Below are 15,786 nucleotides of genomic sequence, written 5' to 3'. Positions count from 1 at the left end.
GTTGATATTTGATTTGTTCACTGCTACCACTAAAGAATTTTGTTTTCTTTTCAAATTACTAGTTTAACCGTTAAATTTATTTACCGAATAATCAAAATAATTTTTAAATATATTTAAATGTAAAGTCAATAAAACCAAAATGAATTATTATATAATTGAATAAAATAAATAAATCAATGGAATAATATCAACAAATGTTACTTTTTCTTCTTAGTGTCAATTTTTCCATCTAACTCAATAAATATATTTTATTGAAATGAAAGTACAAGAGAAGATCAAGACAGAGTTTTAGTGAGAGAATTTAGGGTTTTGAATTTCTTCATTTTGTACTCTTTGAATATTTTCCCATTAGTGAAGTTTTCTTTGCCCATTTCGGGTTGATTCCTACAAGTAGAGATGCCCTCATAATAATTCTACAGTTACATCCTATTTACGTATATCACAAAACTCTATTTATTTAGATTTAATGACAAAACAAATTATCAATATGTTATTCATCTATCAAGCAATATTGTTCGCATTACATTAGATGTCGTAGCTAAGGCTATCATATGCATTGATCTCATATATGCAAATAAAACTTGATAAAGAAATGTTTTATATGTACCTCTTGGTTCATCAATAAAAAAAAGTACGATTTTTCTTTGAATATTTAACTCTTTCAATTATAATTCTAAATATCACCTCATGTTCAAGTACATCATAATCTAAAAAAGCAATTTGTAACAATTATTCATCCATTAATTGTCAATAATTGGCACTTTCATCTTTGATAAATCAATATGTAAAGAAAATGAATCATCATAATCATGCATCGTTTCGTCCCGTACTTACAAAAAATATATAGTTACAAATAATTAATAATAAACTACACCATTAGTCACTAAACTATTTAAACTATGGGTAAGTTTACGTTTTGGTCATTGAACTATTCAAAAGTTTTTATTTAAATCACTAAATTGTTAAAATCAATGTTATATGGCTTTTTATGTTTACTCTGCCTACACCAATCGAAAACACTCTTTCTCCTTACCTTCTTCAATTAAGTTTTTTTTCATGAAATAGCTTTAGATGTCATGAATGTACGAATCAAAATTTAAACAATTTTTTCTTCGATCATCAACACTGATCGTCAGGTCAATTTGGATCTAGGGTATGTTTTCCCATTCATTGATAGGTACTGATCCACCGTATCATCGCTTGAACTTATTAGAGGAACCTTTTTTAAAAAAACTTAACAATCCAGTGACTTAAATAAAAATACTTTAAATAGTTCAGTAATTTAAAGAAATAATAATAATAATTCAATATCTTTTTAATCGGATGCTAGAGGATTTTAGACAAAATATATATATTTTTTTATTTTATTGGAATTACTTCATACTACAAAATTAAAGAAATCAACCGATCAAATAGCTGAGCGACAACAACATATAAAACTTGTTGTAGTAACAAAGTTCAATTCAGAAATTCAAAGGCATAATATTGTTGATAGGTAAATGGGAGGGTTTTCCCAAAAGATCAACAAATATCGTTTGCCCAAGTAATCGCGATCTACCTAGCTGCCTTAGCTGGTTACACCAATTAGCACATTCTTTGTCTTAATTATGACCACAATTAATCATTTGATGCGGAGAAAAAAGAAGAGGTCATTTTCCAATGTCACAATCCCTGCCCTGCAGCAAGCAAGACTAGATCCACCCATACAGCGTAAACAATTACCGATTGTTCTTTGTATCATCAAAGTAAGGAGATGTAATGGCCAAGTGTACCATTGGGTGATAATAGAAGCCAGTTCAAACGTCTTCTAGTCGTCACAAATATGAAACATCCCAAGATTTTTCTTTGACTCCCAACCTGACATTTTTGGATCATCACTTAATTATCTGACGATGGGTGTTCATGTCTTAATCATCCCGCCGAAAGTTTAGCTTGGTTCAACCCTTGGATGCTCCCTATTGGTTCTTTTCTGTCTCACCAAGAAAGTACAGATAGTGAAACCAGTAAAAGGAAAATACCAGTTCTATTTATATGTCAAAAGTACCAGGTTAATTTTTTAATCACTCTTTTGAGCAAATTCAAAAATTTTGAATGAGATTACTTTTCGTTAATTGGTACACAAATTATAACAATTCAACGACATATGGCAGAGTTTTCAACAAATAATTACGACCATAGAGGCCGAGACTGTTCACACAAGGAAAGCGAAATTAAGGCTCTATTAATTTACTTTGAATACGTACGTAAAAGAGAAAGCAGTGGAATCTTAATTAAGCTTTATATTAGCGTCAATGATCTAAAGCTTGAAGCAATTAATCATCAGCAAAGGTTACAGCAAAGCCAGTGCCTACCTTTTAACCCTCCACTGCCCAGAAATCTACATTCCAACACCAACATATACATATGTCTGTTTCTCTAAATGAAGCAGACACAGCTCTTTCTCTCTTTTTTTATTTTTAAAAGAAGTATTATCTTTATCGGTTTCAAATTCTAAACAAAAGCATCCCACATTTTTAAAAAAAGTCCATAAAACTAACAGATAATAATTTCCACCATCTCATATTTTTTCAATTCTCACATTTTTTTCCCACACTGACTGACTGGCGAATAAAAAAGCGACAAAAAAAAAAAGGAAAGATACATGTAAAGCAAGTAAAAAACCCACAAGCCAAATTTAGATAGAAACCCACTTTAGAAGTCGTTCAAAATGTTTGAAAGACGCAAATTTCTTTGGGCGGTCGAGAATATGGAAATGCGGGCGAGGGTGTCCTTTTCTCAGGCACTGGTCGGCTCTTTCCTCACAGTTAGTCAAACAACAATCCTGCCCTTCCTTTATACCTCATCATTTTCATTTTTCAAGTTATTTGACACGTAGTTTAGCCTTAATCATCTGATTTACATTTCGTATATTGGGTTACATATAGAATTAATAGAGAGGTGCCTCACTGTTTGGATCTTGACCCATTAAAGCAGGACTAATCTTTTACGTATAAATGACGTAGGTCTTACATGGGGACTTTAAAAAATAAGCTTCGGAAGAAGATAGGGAAGTTGGTCTGTCTGTATAATGGCGACAATATATAAAACATTTACTGCCATTTTTGTTTTCTGCACTGATTATGATCAATTAGAACATAGAAGCCCAAAAGAAAAAACACATCATCAGGTTGAAACGTAAAACCATATACAAATGAGGGAAAAGATTGTATGAAACAGTGACATTACGTCATCTGTATCTTTTTTTAATAATTTTATGACACATCAGTATTCTTATCCTAAATTTCAGAATTTTATCCTGAAAAAAATCAAATCTAAATTAAAATATTAAAATTCAAGATAAAATCTTACAATTCAAGATAAAAATACTGATGCGACATAAAACTATTGAAAAGCAATACAAATAACATGGCGCTGTTCCATACAATCTTTTGTCTACAAATGAAATGATTGAACAGAAAGTAAATCAAGAAACATGGCCATGCACGAGTTTTATGTGGCAGACATTAAAAGCAAAAAAAAAACATATTTTTGTTTGAAATGAAAGTAGTTTAATTTGTTTTTTTATTTTATTTTTGGACGAATTTGTTAACTAGCCAAGACAAGAGACGTATAAGTGGAGAACACATTACAGACACTTGGCGGTGTGCGCCGCGAATGTACAACGATCCTGTCAGAACCCGATCCTCTTCCTTGGACGACATGCTTTTCTAAGAGAACACATCTTTTTCACCACATCTACCAACAAAGATTGCTAGAAATTAGTAAAAAGTGTAAACCACTAATTATTTTGACCAGGAACTTATAAGCGAATTAACGACACAAATTAACTACACCACGATTTTGGAGAATATATTTATTCGAATTAGTAATGATTTCGTTAATCATCGTTCATTAACCTGAAATGTTGTTGATTAAGAATAACTTAACTCATTATTGCATGAAGCCGCCGACCCCACAGGCCACAACCAAAAGTAATCATTATTGTTGATAGGTCAACCGATAAAAGATAGCATGGATTCAAATATTTATTAATATTCCATCTATTTCTTTTATAAATTCAGATGTTATGGATTTATATAGTATTGGTGGTAAAATTGGAGTGGATGCATAGATAGCAAGTGCAATTGGTAGAGCAGTGGCTAGAATGATGAACCGAGAATGGTTAGTAAAGATTGATCGGGGAATGGGGCGACTGACTATTTAGTGCATCTCTGGACGAATTCTGTGCTAAGGTATCCGACGGCCTTGAAGAGGATTTTACAGCAGAATATGGAGGACAGTACGGTTGACGCTTTCTATACAAAAAAGAAATTCAATTTATTTAATACAGATCATGTGAATTCATATGATGATAATAAGATTTATACTCTAAATAGATTCTGAATATATGGAATTATTACAAAAATTGCAGTTTTTTTTTTTTGTTAACGTTTGCTAGTTAAATTGGATGGCAATCAAGCCAAGTGAAACCTTTAACTAAAAACAATTTTTACTCCAAACTGAATTAAATACTTGATACTCCACCAAGAAGGATGCGTAAAATTACTGATTCGAAGCAGCTAAATGTTTGAGCCCACGTGTCCACCCAAATGCTGTGGTGATTGAAACATTAGGCTCTTGTTTACGATGACGGGTATTAATTAAGAGAGATAATAAAGGGAGAAAACAGCACAAGAGCCACGCTATGTTTTTCAATAAAAGCAATATCTCCATTGTAATGGTGGTCCCAATCTCCACCCCACGGATTTGGTCGCCGCTAGCAGATCGACAAGTGCCCCTTCCTTTTTCCTTTTTATTTATTTATTTATTTTGTTTACTATTTCTAGGTCAAACCTCGGGCATTATCTTAATACTCCATGCACAATTTACTTTTATCAATCATCACTGCTTGAAAAAGACAGTTTCCCTTACAGGTGGCACGGACACGTCTCCTATTCATGAAGACTCCATTGCCGGAAATCCTGCCGGAACTTTGACTTCTTCTTTGGAACCCAACATCTTTCTCTCTTATGATTGCTTATCTCATGATTTAAATAATTTAAGTAATACTAGCACTTTCTGCTGCTTAAACTTTCTAGTTATAGGCAAAGATTGCACATTTTGGGGAAGAACTAAAAATTAGATGTTGCTTAAATTATTTTGTGTCAAAAATCTAATATATTGTTTTTTTGTTAGATTAAATATATACGAGCTGACAATACATTATTTTTTTTTATAATAAACAGAGATAACTTTTTAACTGTTAATTTAATATTTTGACATAGAATATTACATAATTTATATTATCAATGAATATATTGATAATGTATTAAACATAAATTTATGTACATTTTAAGATGACGAGAATCTAAAAATAATAAATAAATAAAAAAAGGCGTGGAACTTGCAATATTAATAATGGAACCTTTCCATGATATTGAAATAACTTTTTTTTTTTTAAAGGAGGAGGAAATGGTAGGATCTTGCCGTAGGGTAAAAAATACAACAAAATAAATTATTTGTAGAAAATTTTACAAGTATCGACACCCCCCCACCCGACTTAGTCCAAAAAAGAAAAATGAAAGCACATAAATGGAAACTCCTTTTTGTGAGTTTTGATTTTGGACCTACATGAAATCATTAACATCCAAACTATCTCTGATTTCAAACTTTAAAATGTCGCTGCAGTAGCTATCTGGTTCTTCTTCAATGCCGCTATTGTTGACGTATGTTGAGTTGGAATTCAATTGAGTTGGACTTGAGGAAGGCGTTGATAAAACTGACGCGAAGCTGAAACTCTGGTTGCTGTTGTTGGATTGGAAATTTGAGGTTTCGGATGATGAAGGATCCTTCACGGTTTGATGATGATGATGATCAGTGGCGTAATAGTCATAGTTTGTCGGTAGCGGCACGTAATCCTCCGTCAAATTCGAAGGCATTGCATTGCTTTGCCAGTCATTTAAGTGTGAGAAATTTGATGGGAATTGGTCCAGATTCATGAGCTCTGCTTCATTGGAAAAAGGAATACTACAAGCTGGGATTTCTTGGACTTGCGTTGGCAGATGATTATGGTTAGACTGCATTAATGGTTGTTGATACTGGTCCTGGACTTGGGAGCTCCAAAGCTGGTTATCTTCAACATTATGATCAAAGATGAACTTGTGGTTTTGGTTTTCACGTTGAGATGACATGAAAGAAGTGGCCAGCCTTAGAAGCTCTGGGTTAACCAAGGAATTCACACCCAGTAACCTTGAAATGTTCATTTGGGATTGGTTGTAAAAAGATGAGCTTAGTATGGAGGATAGGTCGAGTAGGTCCAGCCGAGGACTATGAGTCACCGGATCTATTCCCATGCGAAGAAGCCTCTTTCTAATGTGTGTGTTCCAATAGTTTTTTATTTCATTGTCTGTTCTTCCAGGCAACCGAGCAGCAATAGCCGACCACCTGTAAATATTATTCAAAACAATGTAAGAAAACAAAGGATTATAGAAGTAAAAAAGAGCCAAGGGAAAATAAACAAGAAACTCACTTATTGCCCAATATACTGTGTAGCTGAATTATAGTCTCTTCTTCTTCGAAAGAAAATCTTCCTCTCTTGATATCAGGTCTCAAGTAATTAGTCCATCGAAGACGGCAACTCTTTCCACATCTTTGAAGACCTATTATTATTATTATTAACAAATAAAAAAAAACATAAACCAATTAGCACTATAGCTCATCCATCAAAACCAGAAATTAAGATAAGAAAATACAATAGGTAAAAATAATAGTTACCGGCATTCTTCGGCAGCGTCCTCCAATTTCCATACCCATGTTTTTGAATATAATCAATCAACTTCTGATCTTCTTCCGGCGTCCATGGCCCTTTTTTGAGCCCATTTTTATCACAACAAGGTGATCTTCCCATGCTTACTGTTACAGCTTCCCAACAAAAAAAGCTTTGCCCTTTTGGTTATAATGTTACAGAAATAAGGTTTAGCTTTGGGTTAAGACCTTGCGAGCGAGAGAGAAAGAGAAGTGAGAAGAAAATGCAGCAAAGAGATGTAGGGTCCGTATAGCAACGTACTTGTATAAATAGCAAGTGAAGGGTAACTCACCGTCCTCTGTTTATCACTATGGCAACGTGTCCTCCTTGTGTAGGGGAGAAAAAAAAATGCCGGCGGGAGCTTTTGATATCTAAATTTCATGTGTGTGATCCCGTCATATTTATTATAAATAAAATGTGTTGTATTACATAATTCAATTAGCTGTCACCAATATCAAACAGCCACGTGCCCTAGATATCATTTTGCATTTGCATGGCTGCAATTTTACGAAGATTGGCTTTGACTTTCGCCGGCGGTGTGACATTACAGTTTACGAATCAAAAGACGGGTTTGCCCACGGAAGCCGCTTTGCTGGACCAATTCTGTTCCCACAAGAAGAGGGTAATAAAGTTATTTTCTCCTTTATAATAATATTTTTACATGGTCATTTTCGGGGATTCGTATCAACTCAATAACATGTTTTATATTATTAAATATGTAAATGCGTGGGAAACATTTAATTGGAGGATGGCAATAATAGAGTTGGGTGTTTGCCGAAATATATGAACATTTATTGTGCATAAGACAATTGAAAAAAGGTCCCATCCATTCAATTTCAGGCTTAATTAAAGTGGAAGTTCAATATATATATATGATTTTAACTGTTTTTATCCATTATTTATAATAAATACATGGTTAATTATATATGGTTTCCTTTTTATTCCATTTGTTGCATTAAATAGAAATCTTTCCATCGATTCAAAAATTTCAAATAAAAAATAACACATGTGCTTAAATTTCATGGGATGAGTGACGGAATTTTTTTTTTTGGGGGGGGGGGTGGCATCTCCAAAATTGCACTTTTCTAGCTGTTCTAGAGTAATGCCTTCCACATTCTAATTTCTGGTTTCATACTGTAATTAGTCAACATATATAAAACAAAGGACGCACAAGAAAAAAAAAAGGCGAAAGTTTGATTTTTGCGTATTTACGTATAATTTTATTCCACCCATCCTTTGACTTTCTTTATTTCTTTTTATCGATATTCGGTAGAAGCTTTCGTCAAAAAACCAATTCCGATAAAACTTGCAAAAACATGTTTATCATAGAACCCTAGCTTCATCGGCAATAGGCCGGGGGATAGGGAGGTTTATCCATTTCCAATTCGACGGTAAAACTGAGTACTGTTGTCAACTAATTATAAAAAATTGGAATTAACCCTTGAACACGTTAACTTGGTCATGTGGGAGTAACTTGTAAGCTTGCATTTAAATCATGGGCAAATTATCAATCCACAAAGTTTAATCCTTTTTTCCTTTTTTGCCGCAATTAAATATACACAAAACTTGTTGAATGAGCTTTGCAAATTTCTGTTTAAAGGTAGAAAAGAGTTTTATATAAAATAAACTTTATATACAGTAATTAATTGCCTCCAAGTCAAAGTTGTGAGGTACATTTGAAATATGATGATTTTAGTGTCATGTCTCCAGGAAAACGTCAAGAACTCAACTTCATTGACTCGGGGATATTCAAGCAAGCAATTATAATAGAGGTGGGGTTCCCTCTAAAGGTAAACTATGGGTGGCGTTTATGATGGGCGATTTCAGCTCTAAAAAAACCATTATGTTCATCATCATTTGTTCTCATTTCCAACCTTCGAAACCTAGCCATACAATCATAACCACTCCCATTTCTGGAGGGTATTGGGTCCTGAAATAAAACTATGTTGGTTTTTCTCTTCTTTTAAATTATTTTTAAAATATAAAAATAGATTGATGAGTCCTCAAAACTAATAAGTGGAGTATTGTTTAAAGTGGCTGAGACACCATTTTTACTTTCTGTGACTGGCTTTTATGCTTTTATAGACCAACCAAAAGTGTAGTCGGCTCAACTACATAACATGACCTCACGTCACGTGTATATTAACAGAAACACTATTTTGGTAAATAAAGATTCTGCCATGAATTAAAATTGTACATTTGCATGCGTCGTACAATCTACGGCGGTATATGTCCAATCTAGTCTTCACCCAGCTAGTCGATGATAATGGTTAAGTAGAATTTTAAACAATGTAACATAATATTTAATATATTTCTTCTTTTTAAAACTTAACTTATGATTAAGAATTCAATTTTTATCTTAAATATAATCAATATTTATTCTCTTAACCAGCCTATAAAACACGTATTTCTATTGATGTCTTGATTTGTATATAGAAGGGAAGTAACTTTACAAACAGTGTTGACTTATGCTTTGCCTTTTATACTATAAATAGACATAATTATTAGGTTAACTACGTGTGTACGTGGTCCAATAATATTTTATTTTTATTAATTAACTAAGTCTATTAATGTTAATCCAATCCAATCCTGTACACGTCCTACTTTGGCTTTCCTTTACTAATTACCTTGCTTTTTATAGCAGTATAAACTATCACATCATGACTCATCCGTACAATCAAGAATCGAATGAGATATTTTTTTTAAATAAAATATTAGAATTAATAGAAAATGTCAACATAATTCATGCCGTTTTAATTGCTTCTGATTTAAGCCTATATTGCTAATGAAGTTTGGGTAGTGTTGTTAAAAGTTTGAGATTATGGATTTTAATTTTTAATCCGACCAAACTTATTAAATACGAAAATTTTAGATTTTATTACATTACATCTAACAGATTTCACTTTAAAAGTTATAAATTTAGCATGGTCAAATGGTTTTAGGTAATTGATTTTAGAATGTGATAATGCTTTACCTGTAGAAACTATTTTAATTGAGGGTGCTATATTTATTATGTTATCTGAGTTATGCTTGATTAAGCAACTCTTACATCGTGATTGGACGATTCACCTTCGATACATCTCTAGATATCACAACAAAGAAACTAATTAAATGGCTAAGCTTGATAAAAGAGATTATGATGAGATGCATATATATGAGAAGTGTCCATCCTTTAAAGAAACTACTGCTGACCTTCCTCCTATGATTATTTCTTCTAGTTAACTTGTTTTATGTTATCGCTTTTTAGATATTTATTGTTAAAAAAATTAATTTAAATATTAATATAATAAGAGTCTACATATTAAATATTTTCACTTTTCATTTTTATAAAATAACTCCCGTTATTTAATTCTTGAAAATTGGAAAACACATTCGTTATATGAAAATGAAACTTTATTTTTAAATTTTAAAATATGAACTTACTTTCTCTATGAGAAATAAAATAAAATAATTCTTAAATTTATATGATTTGATATTTAAAAATTGAACAATGAAAATAATTTTTTAAAAATTAAAATTAAGTTTTGTTTAATTTAAGTAATACACATATTATTTTCTATTATTCAAAAAAAAAAAGTTGATGTCTCCATGACTCAAACATGGAGACGCGATTGTCAAAAGTAAGAAATAAAAATAATATATTTAGTGGCGATATGCATGATTGATGCTATAATATAATAAGTGTAATTAGGTTGCAAAATCCAGGATTGCTTGTGTGAGAAGTAGCATACGTGTTCGTTTTTCATGCGGTGATTTTATAGAAAAAATTGGATTTGGTAGATTATCAAGGACTTCTACTATATAAATAAATAAATAAATATGCTGTTGGGTTCGATTTGCTAATTCAGCAAACACTAAACAGTAAATGAATATGAATCTTTTATTCAAACATTAATAATTCATTAAATCTGTTCACCATATCATAATCCAATATATTTGTACTTTATTTTAAATTAGCACCATTTTCTTCATTTAATGGGTTAGTTATTTTTTATTCAATTATATAGTAGTTTTTTTAAAAAAGGTTACCATGTATTTAAAATTCTTATATAAATATATATATATTTATTTTTTTTTGTATATTTAGAATTTAATCTCTATATTTTATTTTTTTACAGATTTAGTTCTTTTATATTTTGAATTTAAAAATGTAATTTTATTTGTTAACTCTATTAAAATTCTTTTTTTTAATTTGTTGGTGTAACATTTTAATTTTTTTTTAAAAAAATACTCATTTGGTATCTATATAATAAAAAAACTTGAATTTAATACAAAATTTTAATGGTATTAACAATTCAAAAAATTCACATTTTAATCAAAATAAAGTGTTTAGACTAACTAATGATATTATAAAAGTTGAGTGATAAATTATGTCAAAATTAAAATATAGATATTGAATCTCAAATTTAAACAAAATATAGAGACTAAGATTGAAATTTAATATTTTTATATAATCTAAAAGAAATAGAACGATTAGAAGTGAAATTTGACCATTATCATTTCATGTAAAAGGAAAAAGGAGAGGACAAAAATAATAAACAGGTGTCATGTAAGGAGGCCCATCCTTTTATATATAATAGTATAGATAAGATTTTAAGTCTATATTTTTTTATTTACTGTAAATAACATGTATGTTCATAATAAAAAGTTAATCATTCATTTATTTTTCTTAAACACTTATATTATAAATACATATTCTCAATTCTTCTATTTCTTTTATTATATTTCTTGCATTTTTTTCTTTTAGTAATAAAACTCTATTATTTATTTAAAAAGAAGAGAGGAGACGAACAAACATCTGCCCATGATAAAAGATTAAGAATTTTTTTCTATAATTAGAAGAGGGCAATAAAATTGTTTGAGATCAGATCCAAACTTTAGTTCCTACAACATAATATTCTTGCTAAGACAACTTTGAAGAGAAAATATCGTGAGTGCTTTCTAGGGTGACAAATTAACATTTAAAAGAAAAATAAAACTTGTTTTTAATTATAGTAGACATATACTGTTAACAAGTGCAAACACTTAAAAAGACAATTTCTTAAAGAGAAAAACAACTACATGGTGAAGTGTTAATCCAGGGAAGCTTAGTTACAATTGAAGCAATGTTAATTACATTGATAGCTCCAATGAATTGTCAATCCATCCCAGATCCCAATAAAATGGCAAAAACGGAAAGAAAAAAGGACATCATTTTCAATACAATTAATTAACTAGAAGAAGGTTCCCTCTATCAATCTAATGGACAATGGCAATGGAATAATTTCTTTCTTTTTCTTTTTTTTTCAAATTTAAACTTTCAATATGGAATTAAATTTTCATTTTAGTAAAGGCAGGTTTTACCGTAACCTAAATGGTATTCGAAGAATCAAACAATCGAATAGGTATACCAATGGAGTACAGTTCAATGTCAAACTGCTGATGAAATGGAAGATATCATCTCCAGTATCTCATTATGGATTTTCCCATTAGTCACAAGAATCCCACCTTCAGGGTATATGATCCTCCGTTCAACTTTATCTGCAGCAAGATCAAGTTCCCTTCCTTTCCAGTCTGTCACCTGAATCAACGGTGTGAATTTGATGTACCATGTTAGACAACCATGCATTAATTGTTGATTTTACAAGTACCAATATGTAACACCAAGATGCTAGCAACATGGAACTTGACATAAACTAAACTAGCCAAGAAGAAGAAAGTATGATGCGATGAATGGGGTAAGTGTCCCCAAGACATCTATCAAGATCACTGCCATCATTCTTAAACATATTTCTTTCGCATGCTAGATTCACTATGTCTGTGTCATACGGATGTTTGTTTTCGTTGTTCCCTCTTACATCATTAGCTTGATACAGAAAAGGCAACGAGGGAAGCTATTAGAAAATGTGTTTCACAATGATCACAACCAGAAAATACTATGACATTTTTCTGTCATGGATGAGGCCTAACCCTTACCTTTCCTCCAGCTTCATGTACGCATATCATACCAACAGCATGATCCCACACCTATATCGTCATGAAGAATATAAGCATCACTGCTCAATTTATGTGTTCACTTAACTATAATCACACTCATACCTTGATAAGTTTTTCAGATCTTACTCGAAGAATGAAAACAGATGCCCGACCTGAAGCCACCATTAAGTACTTGCATAAACTGTGAACAATGAGGATACGCATATCACGCACATGAAATAAAGACATTCAAAATAGAAAGTCTAATCACCAAGGAAGCAAATAAATAACAGAAAAAGAGTACTGTGCTTTAGATAACAAGGAAGTGAAAATTGAATTGAAAATCATACAAGAAAGAAAACAGAAAAAATAGCCATGGAAAAACACCAAACCTTCCACAGAATGCAGACAGAAGACAAATTTCCTTATCCCCAACATTGTCATCATCAATTCTTGCTTTGTATAAAACTGATAACGGCAATGATTCCCATGTTTGACTCTCTGGAATACAGAAGCGGGCATCGGATACCAGACAAAAACCATCAACAAAGCATCTGGTCCAATCAGATGAAATTTTAGTTGAGCTATGGAGCATATTCTTTAGCCTCTTTTTCCAAGTTCCACAGCCAACATGAGCAACCATAATTATACCCAATCCAGGTGAACTGTTCCTATAACTTTGGGCATGAGTGATAGACTTGTAAGTAGCGTCTACAACCCAATTAGGGCAGCCCATGACACCTAACACAATCTCTCCTTCAACTACTAGAGATAAACCTACCTGAAGAATCAAAAGATGCCCTCAGCCGAGAAGGTGACAAAGAAAGATTATGCTTATGTAATAGCAGAACATCATTAAAAGTGGAAAAACTACATATACATTTAACAACAGCAAGATCAAGGTTTATTGAATCTTGCAATCATCAAAAATATCCAAAGAACTTCTCAAATGTTGATTTTATTGCAAGAACTAAGCTAGAATTGTAAATGTTTCATTTGAATGTAATGCATCATTACTGTACAACAGAAGTCCAATAAGGTACTTTTTCTTTTTAGTGCTAGACCTACTAAATTTATTAGATATTTCATGGCACTTAGACAAAATGAAAAGATTAAGTGAATCGAAGCAGAATCTAAGCCGTACCACATATAAGGCCTGACTCCCTTTTACAAACCCTCGGGTGCCATCAATCGGATCCAGTATCTGCATCAAGTTTATGGACCTAACCATGTCAATAAAGTACATCCCAAGCATGACCCAGACTACCTGGAAACTATTTTTTTTTCTTTCCATCAGCAAAAGTCAAAACTGCTGTTTACAGGTAAGTCTATGTAGATTGTACCCAATATGTGGCTGGCTTTGTTCCCATAGCAAAAGCATTCTTGCCACCTCTGTCAATTGCTTCCAGCACATCATCATGTGACAATGATTTCATGTTGAAGCTCATTTGATCAGATACTGCACTTATTACAGGATCCACCAGATTGTTTGAACGGAGAAAACCAGAGTCCTCCTCCGCCACCAATGGAATTGAAGGGAATGATTTACTTAATTCTATCAGAGAAAGCCAAGAATAAACACAAGTGAGGTTTTGTTTCAACCATTTAAACTTTATTACTCGTTAATCAACAAGACAGCACCATTTGATTTGTCATTTGACACATTTTTTGCCACAGCAGTACAGCATAAATCATATATTTTCATTGGAAAATAGGACAGAACCATGACGTCTAATCCCAAGGTGAATTCAATTATGGCGAAAGCTTATTACTGTATGCTAAATTCTATTTCAAAAATCAAACATTTTCTTTTCAGTCCTAGTAATTAAGCAAATATGCCACAAAAAAAAATTATTATAAAACATTGAGGCATTGTTGAAATTACCTAAACTAATAAGAGCCTGAACTCCAAAATCTGCCACTGTGACCGGAGTTTGGTCTTTCTTTTCGATAATCCGCCCTTCAACAGAGAACAGAGACCTTTGCACCTATAATAGAAAATAAATAACAAACTATTATAATGATTCAATTTTTAGAATGAGTAAATTAGAATTCTGAGAAATAATAAAATGATAAAAAGTAAGAAAATACATCTGAAAACTAATGCAACCAAGGCAATGGCTAAAGAACGAGAGGTAAGATTCAAGTTTTTGAGTGAATTTACGTCGACACAAAGACGACAAGCTCTCTCCACAGCCTCCACCGCCGCTTCAAGTTCTCTGTGGTACTTGGCTTTCTCATTTGGAAAAGGAAGATTCGACCTGAATTTTTGTTTCTTTAATGTTTCCACCAAATAAAAGAATAATACCAGTAGGAAATTGAAGGTAAGAAAATTTGTACTTTAATAGTGCGGGTTCAGGTGAAAGGAGTAAGAGTGGACCTTACTATGAAGAGTCTACTGCGAAGAGGTGAAGGAGAAGGGTAGCGAGGGAAGAACCGGATGGCAGAGAAGCCGGTAGAAGAACGGAGGAGATGAAGATCCATGGCGGGAATCATGGGGCGGAGAAACAAAGAAGCCTGATATTGATTTGAAGGAAAACGTTTTCTTTCCTTGCCGTTGGTGAGCCGTGTACGATGAACTCCGCACATACAGTTATTTTAAAATGGGTTTCAAATAGTCCAGGTGAAATTGGACTGAGCCACAGGATTTTCTCCCACTCGGCCTATGAGCCTTGGATAAGTCTCCGTTTTCGCCCTTAAAGAATTCATCTTTCAATTGATTTTTTGCTATTTCACGTTTCTTTTTTATTATGGTTTATTATCCATGTTAACATTCGTGGCTGTCCCTATTAATGTAGGGGATAAAAGTAATATAGTTTGTGTCGAAACCATCTTCTTAAATTTAAAAAAAAATGGGGATCGATTTTGAAAACGAAATATGGAGTCGCCATCAATCTTTTTTGATGAGGTGTGATTGGATCACCAAGAAGTTTGATCATTTTAATAAAACATTTTGGCTTACTAAAACAACGATTTTGGCCTACAAAATTTGAGAAAACGGGTTCGGGAGTCGGTTACGTATGAGGAAGGACTAGCACCCTCATTAC

General features: G+C 32.3%; 2 protein-coding genes across 4 annotated transcripts; both read right to left on the bottom strand.

The window, feature by feature from the left end:
- Positions 1-5,416: 5,416 nt before the first annotated feature.
- Positions 5,417-7,153, bottom strand: LOC107938214 (transcription factor MYB102). Its single transcript, XM_016871301.2, has 4 exons — positions 7,077-7,153; positions 6,754-6,972; positions 6,509-6,638; positions 5,417-6,423 (listed from the first exon to the last, which is right to left on the bottom strand). The coding sequence occupies exons 2-4, from the start codon at positions 6,884-6,886 to the stop codon at positions 5,607-5,609; spliced, it is 1,080 nt and encodes a 359-aa protein (XP_016726790.1). The 5' UTR covers positions 6,887-6,972; positions 7,077-7,153; the 3' UTR covers positions 5,417-5,606.
- Positions 7,154-11,809: 4,656 nt separating this feature from the next.
- LOC107938212 (putative PAP-specific phosphatase, mitochondrial) lies at positions 11,810-15,401 on the bottom strand. 3 transcript variants are annotated; one of them, XM_016871296.2, is made up of 9 exons: positions 15,120-15,401; positions 14,904-15,000; positions 14,625-14,727; positions 14,083-14,294; positions 13,884-13,943; positions 13,132-13,520; positions 12,863-12,941; positions 12,740-12,790; positions 11,810-12,344 (listed from the first exon to the last, which is right to left on the bottom strand). In XM_016871296.2, the coding sequence occupies exons 1-9, from the start codon at positions 15,326-15,328 to the stop codon at positions 12,195-12,197; spliced, it is 1,350 nt and encodes a 449-aa protein (XP_016726785.1). In that variant the 5' UTR covers positions 15,329-15,401; the 3' UTR covers positions 11,810-12,194. The 3 variants fall into 3 exon arrangements, with proteins under 3 accessions (XP_016726785.1, XP_016726784.1, XP_016726786.1); XM_016871295.2 differs by having other exon boundaries at positions 14,904-15,014; positions 15,125-15,398; XM_016871297.2 differs by having other exon boundaries at positions 12,887-12,941; positions 14,904-15,014; positions 15,125-15,398.
- Positions 15,402-15,786: the final 385 nt, after the last annotated feature.

The sequence above is a fragment of the Gossypium hirsutum genome, chromosome A05, assembly GCF_007990345.1.
Source record: "Gossypium hirsutum isolate 1008001.06 chromosome A05, Gossypium_hirsutum_v2.1, whole genome shotgun sequence".
NCBI lineage: Eukaryota > Viridiplantae > Streptophyta > Magnoliopsida > Malvales > Malvaceae > Gossypium > Gossypium hirsutum.
Note: the sequence above shows the minus strand (reverse complement) of the source record. Positions and strands in the feature narration are given on the sequence as shown.

Excerpts from the sequence above, each read along its gene's own strand:
- LOC107938212 (XM_016871295.2), bottom strand. The coding sequence starts at position 15,328 with ATGTGCGGAGTTCATCGTACACGGCTCACCAACGGCAAGGAAAGAAAA. Across the intron at positions 15,015-15,124 it reads TTCGCAGTAGACTCTTCATA|AAACAAAAATTCAGGTCGAA; the intron begins GTAAGGTCCACT and ends GAAACATTAAAG. Across the intron at positions 12,345-12,739 it reads TACATGAAGCTGGAGGAAAG|GTGACAGACTGGAAAGGAAG; the intron begins GTAAGGGTTAGG and ends CCGTTGATTCAG.
- LOC107938214 (XM_016871301.2), bottom strand. The coding sequence starts at position 6,886 with ATGGGAAGATCACCTTGTTGTGATAAAAATGGGCTCAAAAAAGGGCCA. Across the intron at positions 6,639-6,753 it reads GACGCTGCCGAAGAATGCCG|GTCTTCAAAGATGTGGAAAG; the intron begins GTAACTATTATT and ends TAATAATAATAG. Across the intron at positions 6,424-6,508 it reads CACAGTATATTGGGCAATAA|GTGGTCGGCTATTGCTGCTC; the intron begins GTGAGTTTCTTG and ends TAATATTTACAG.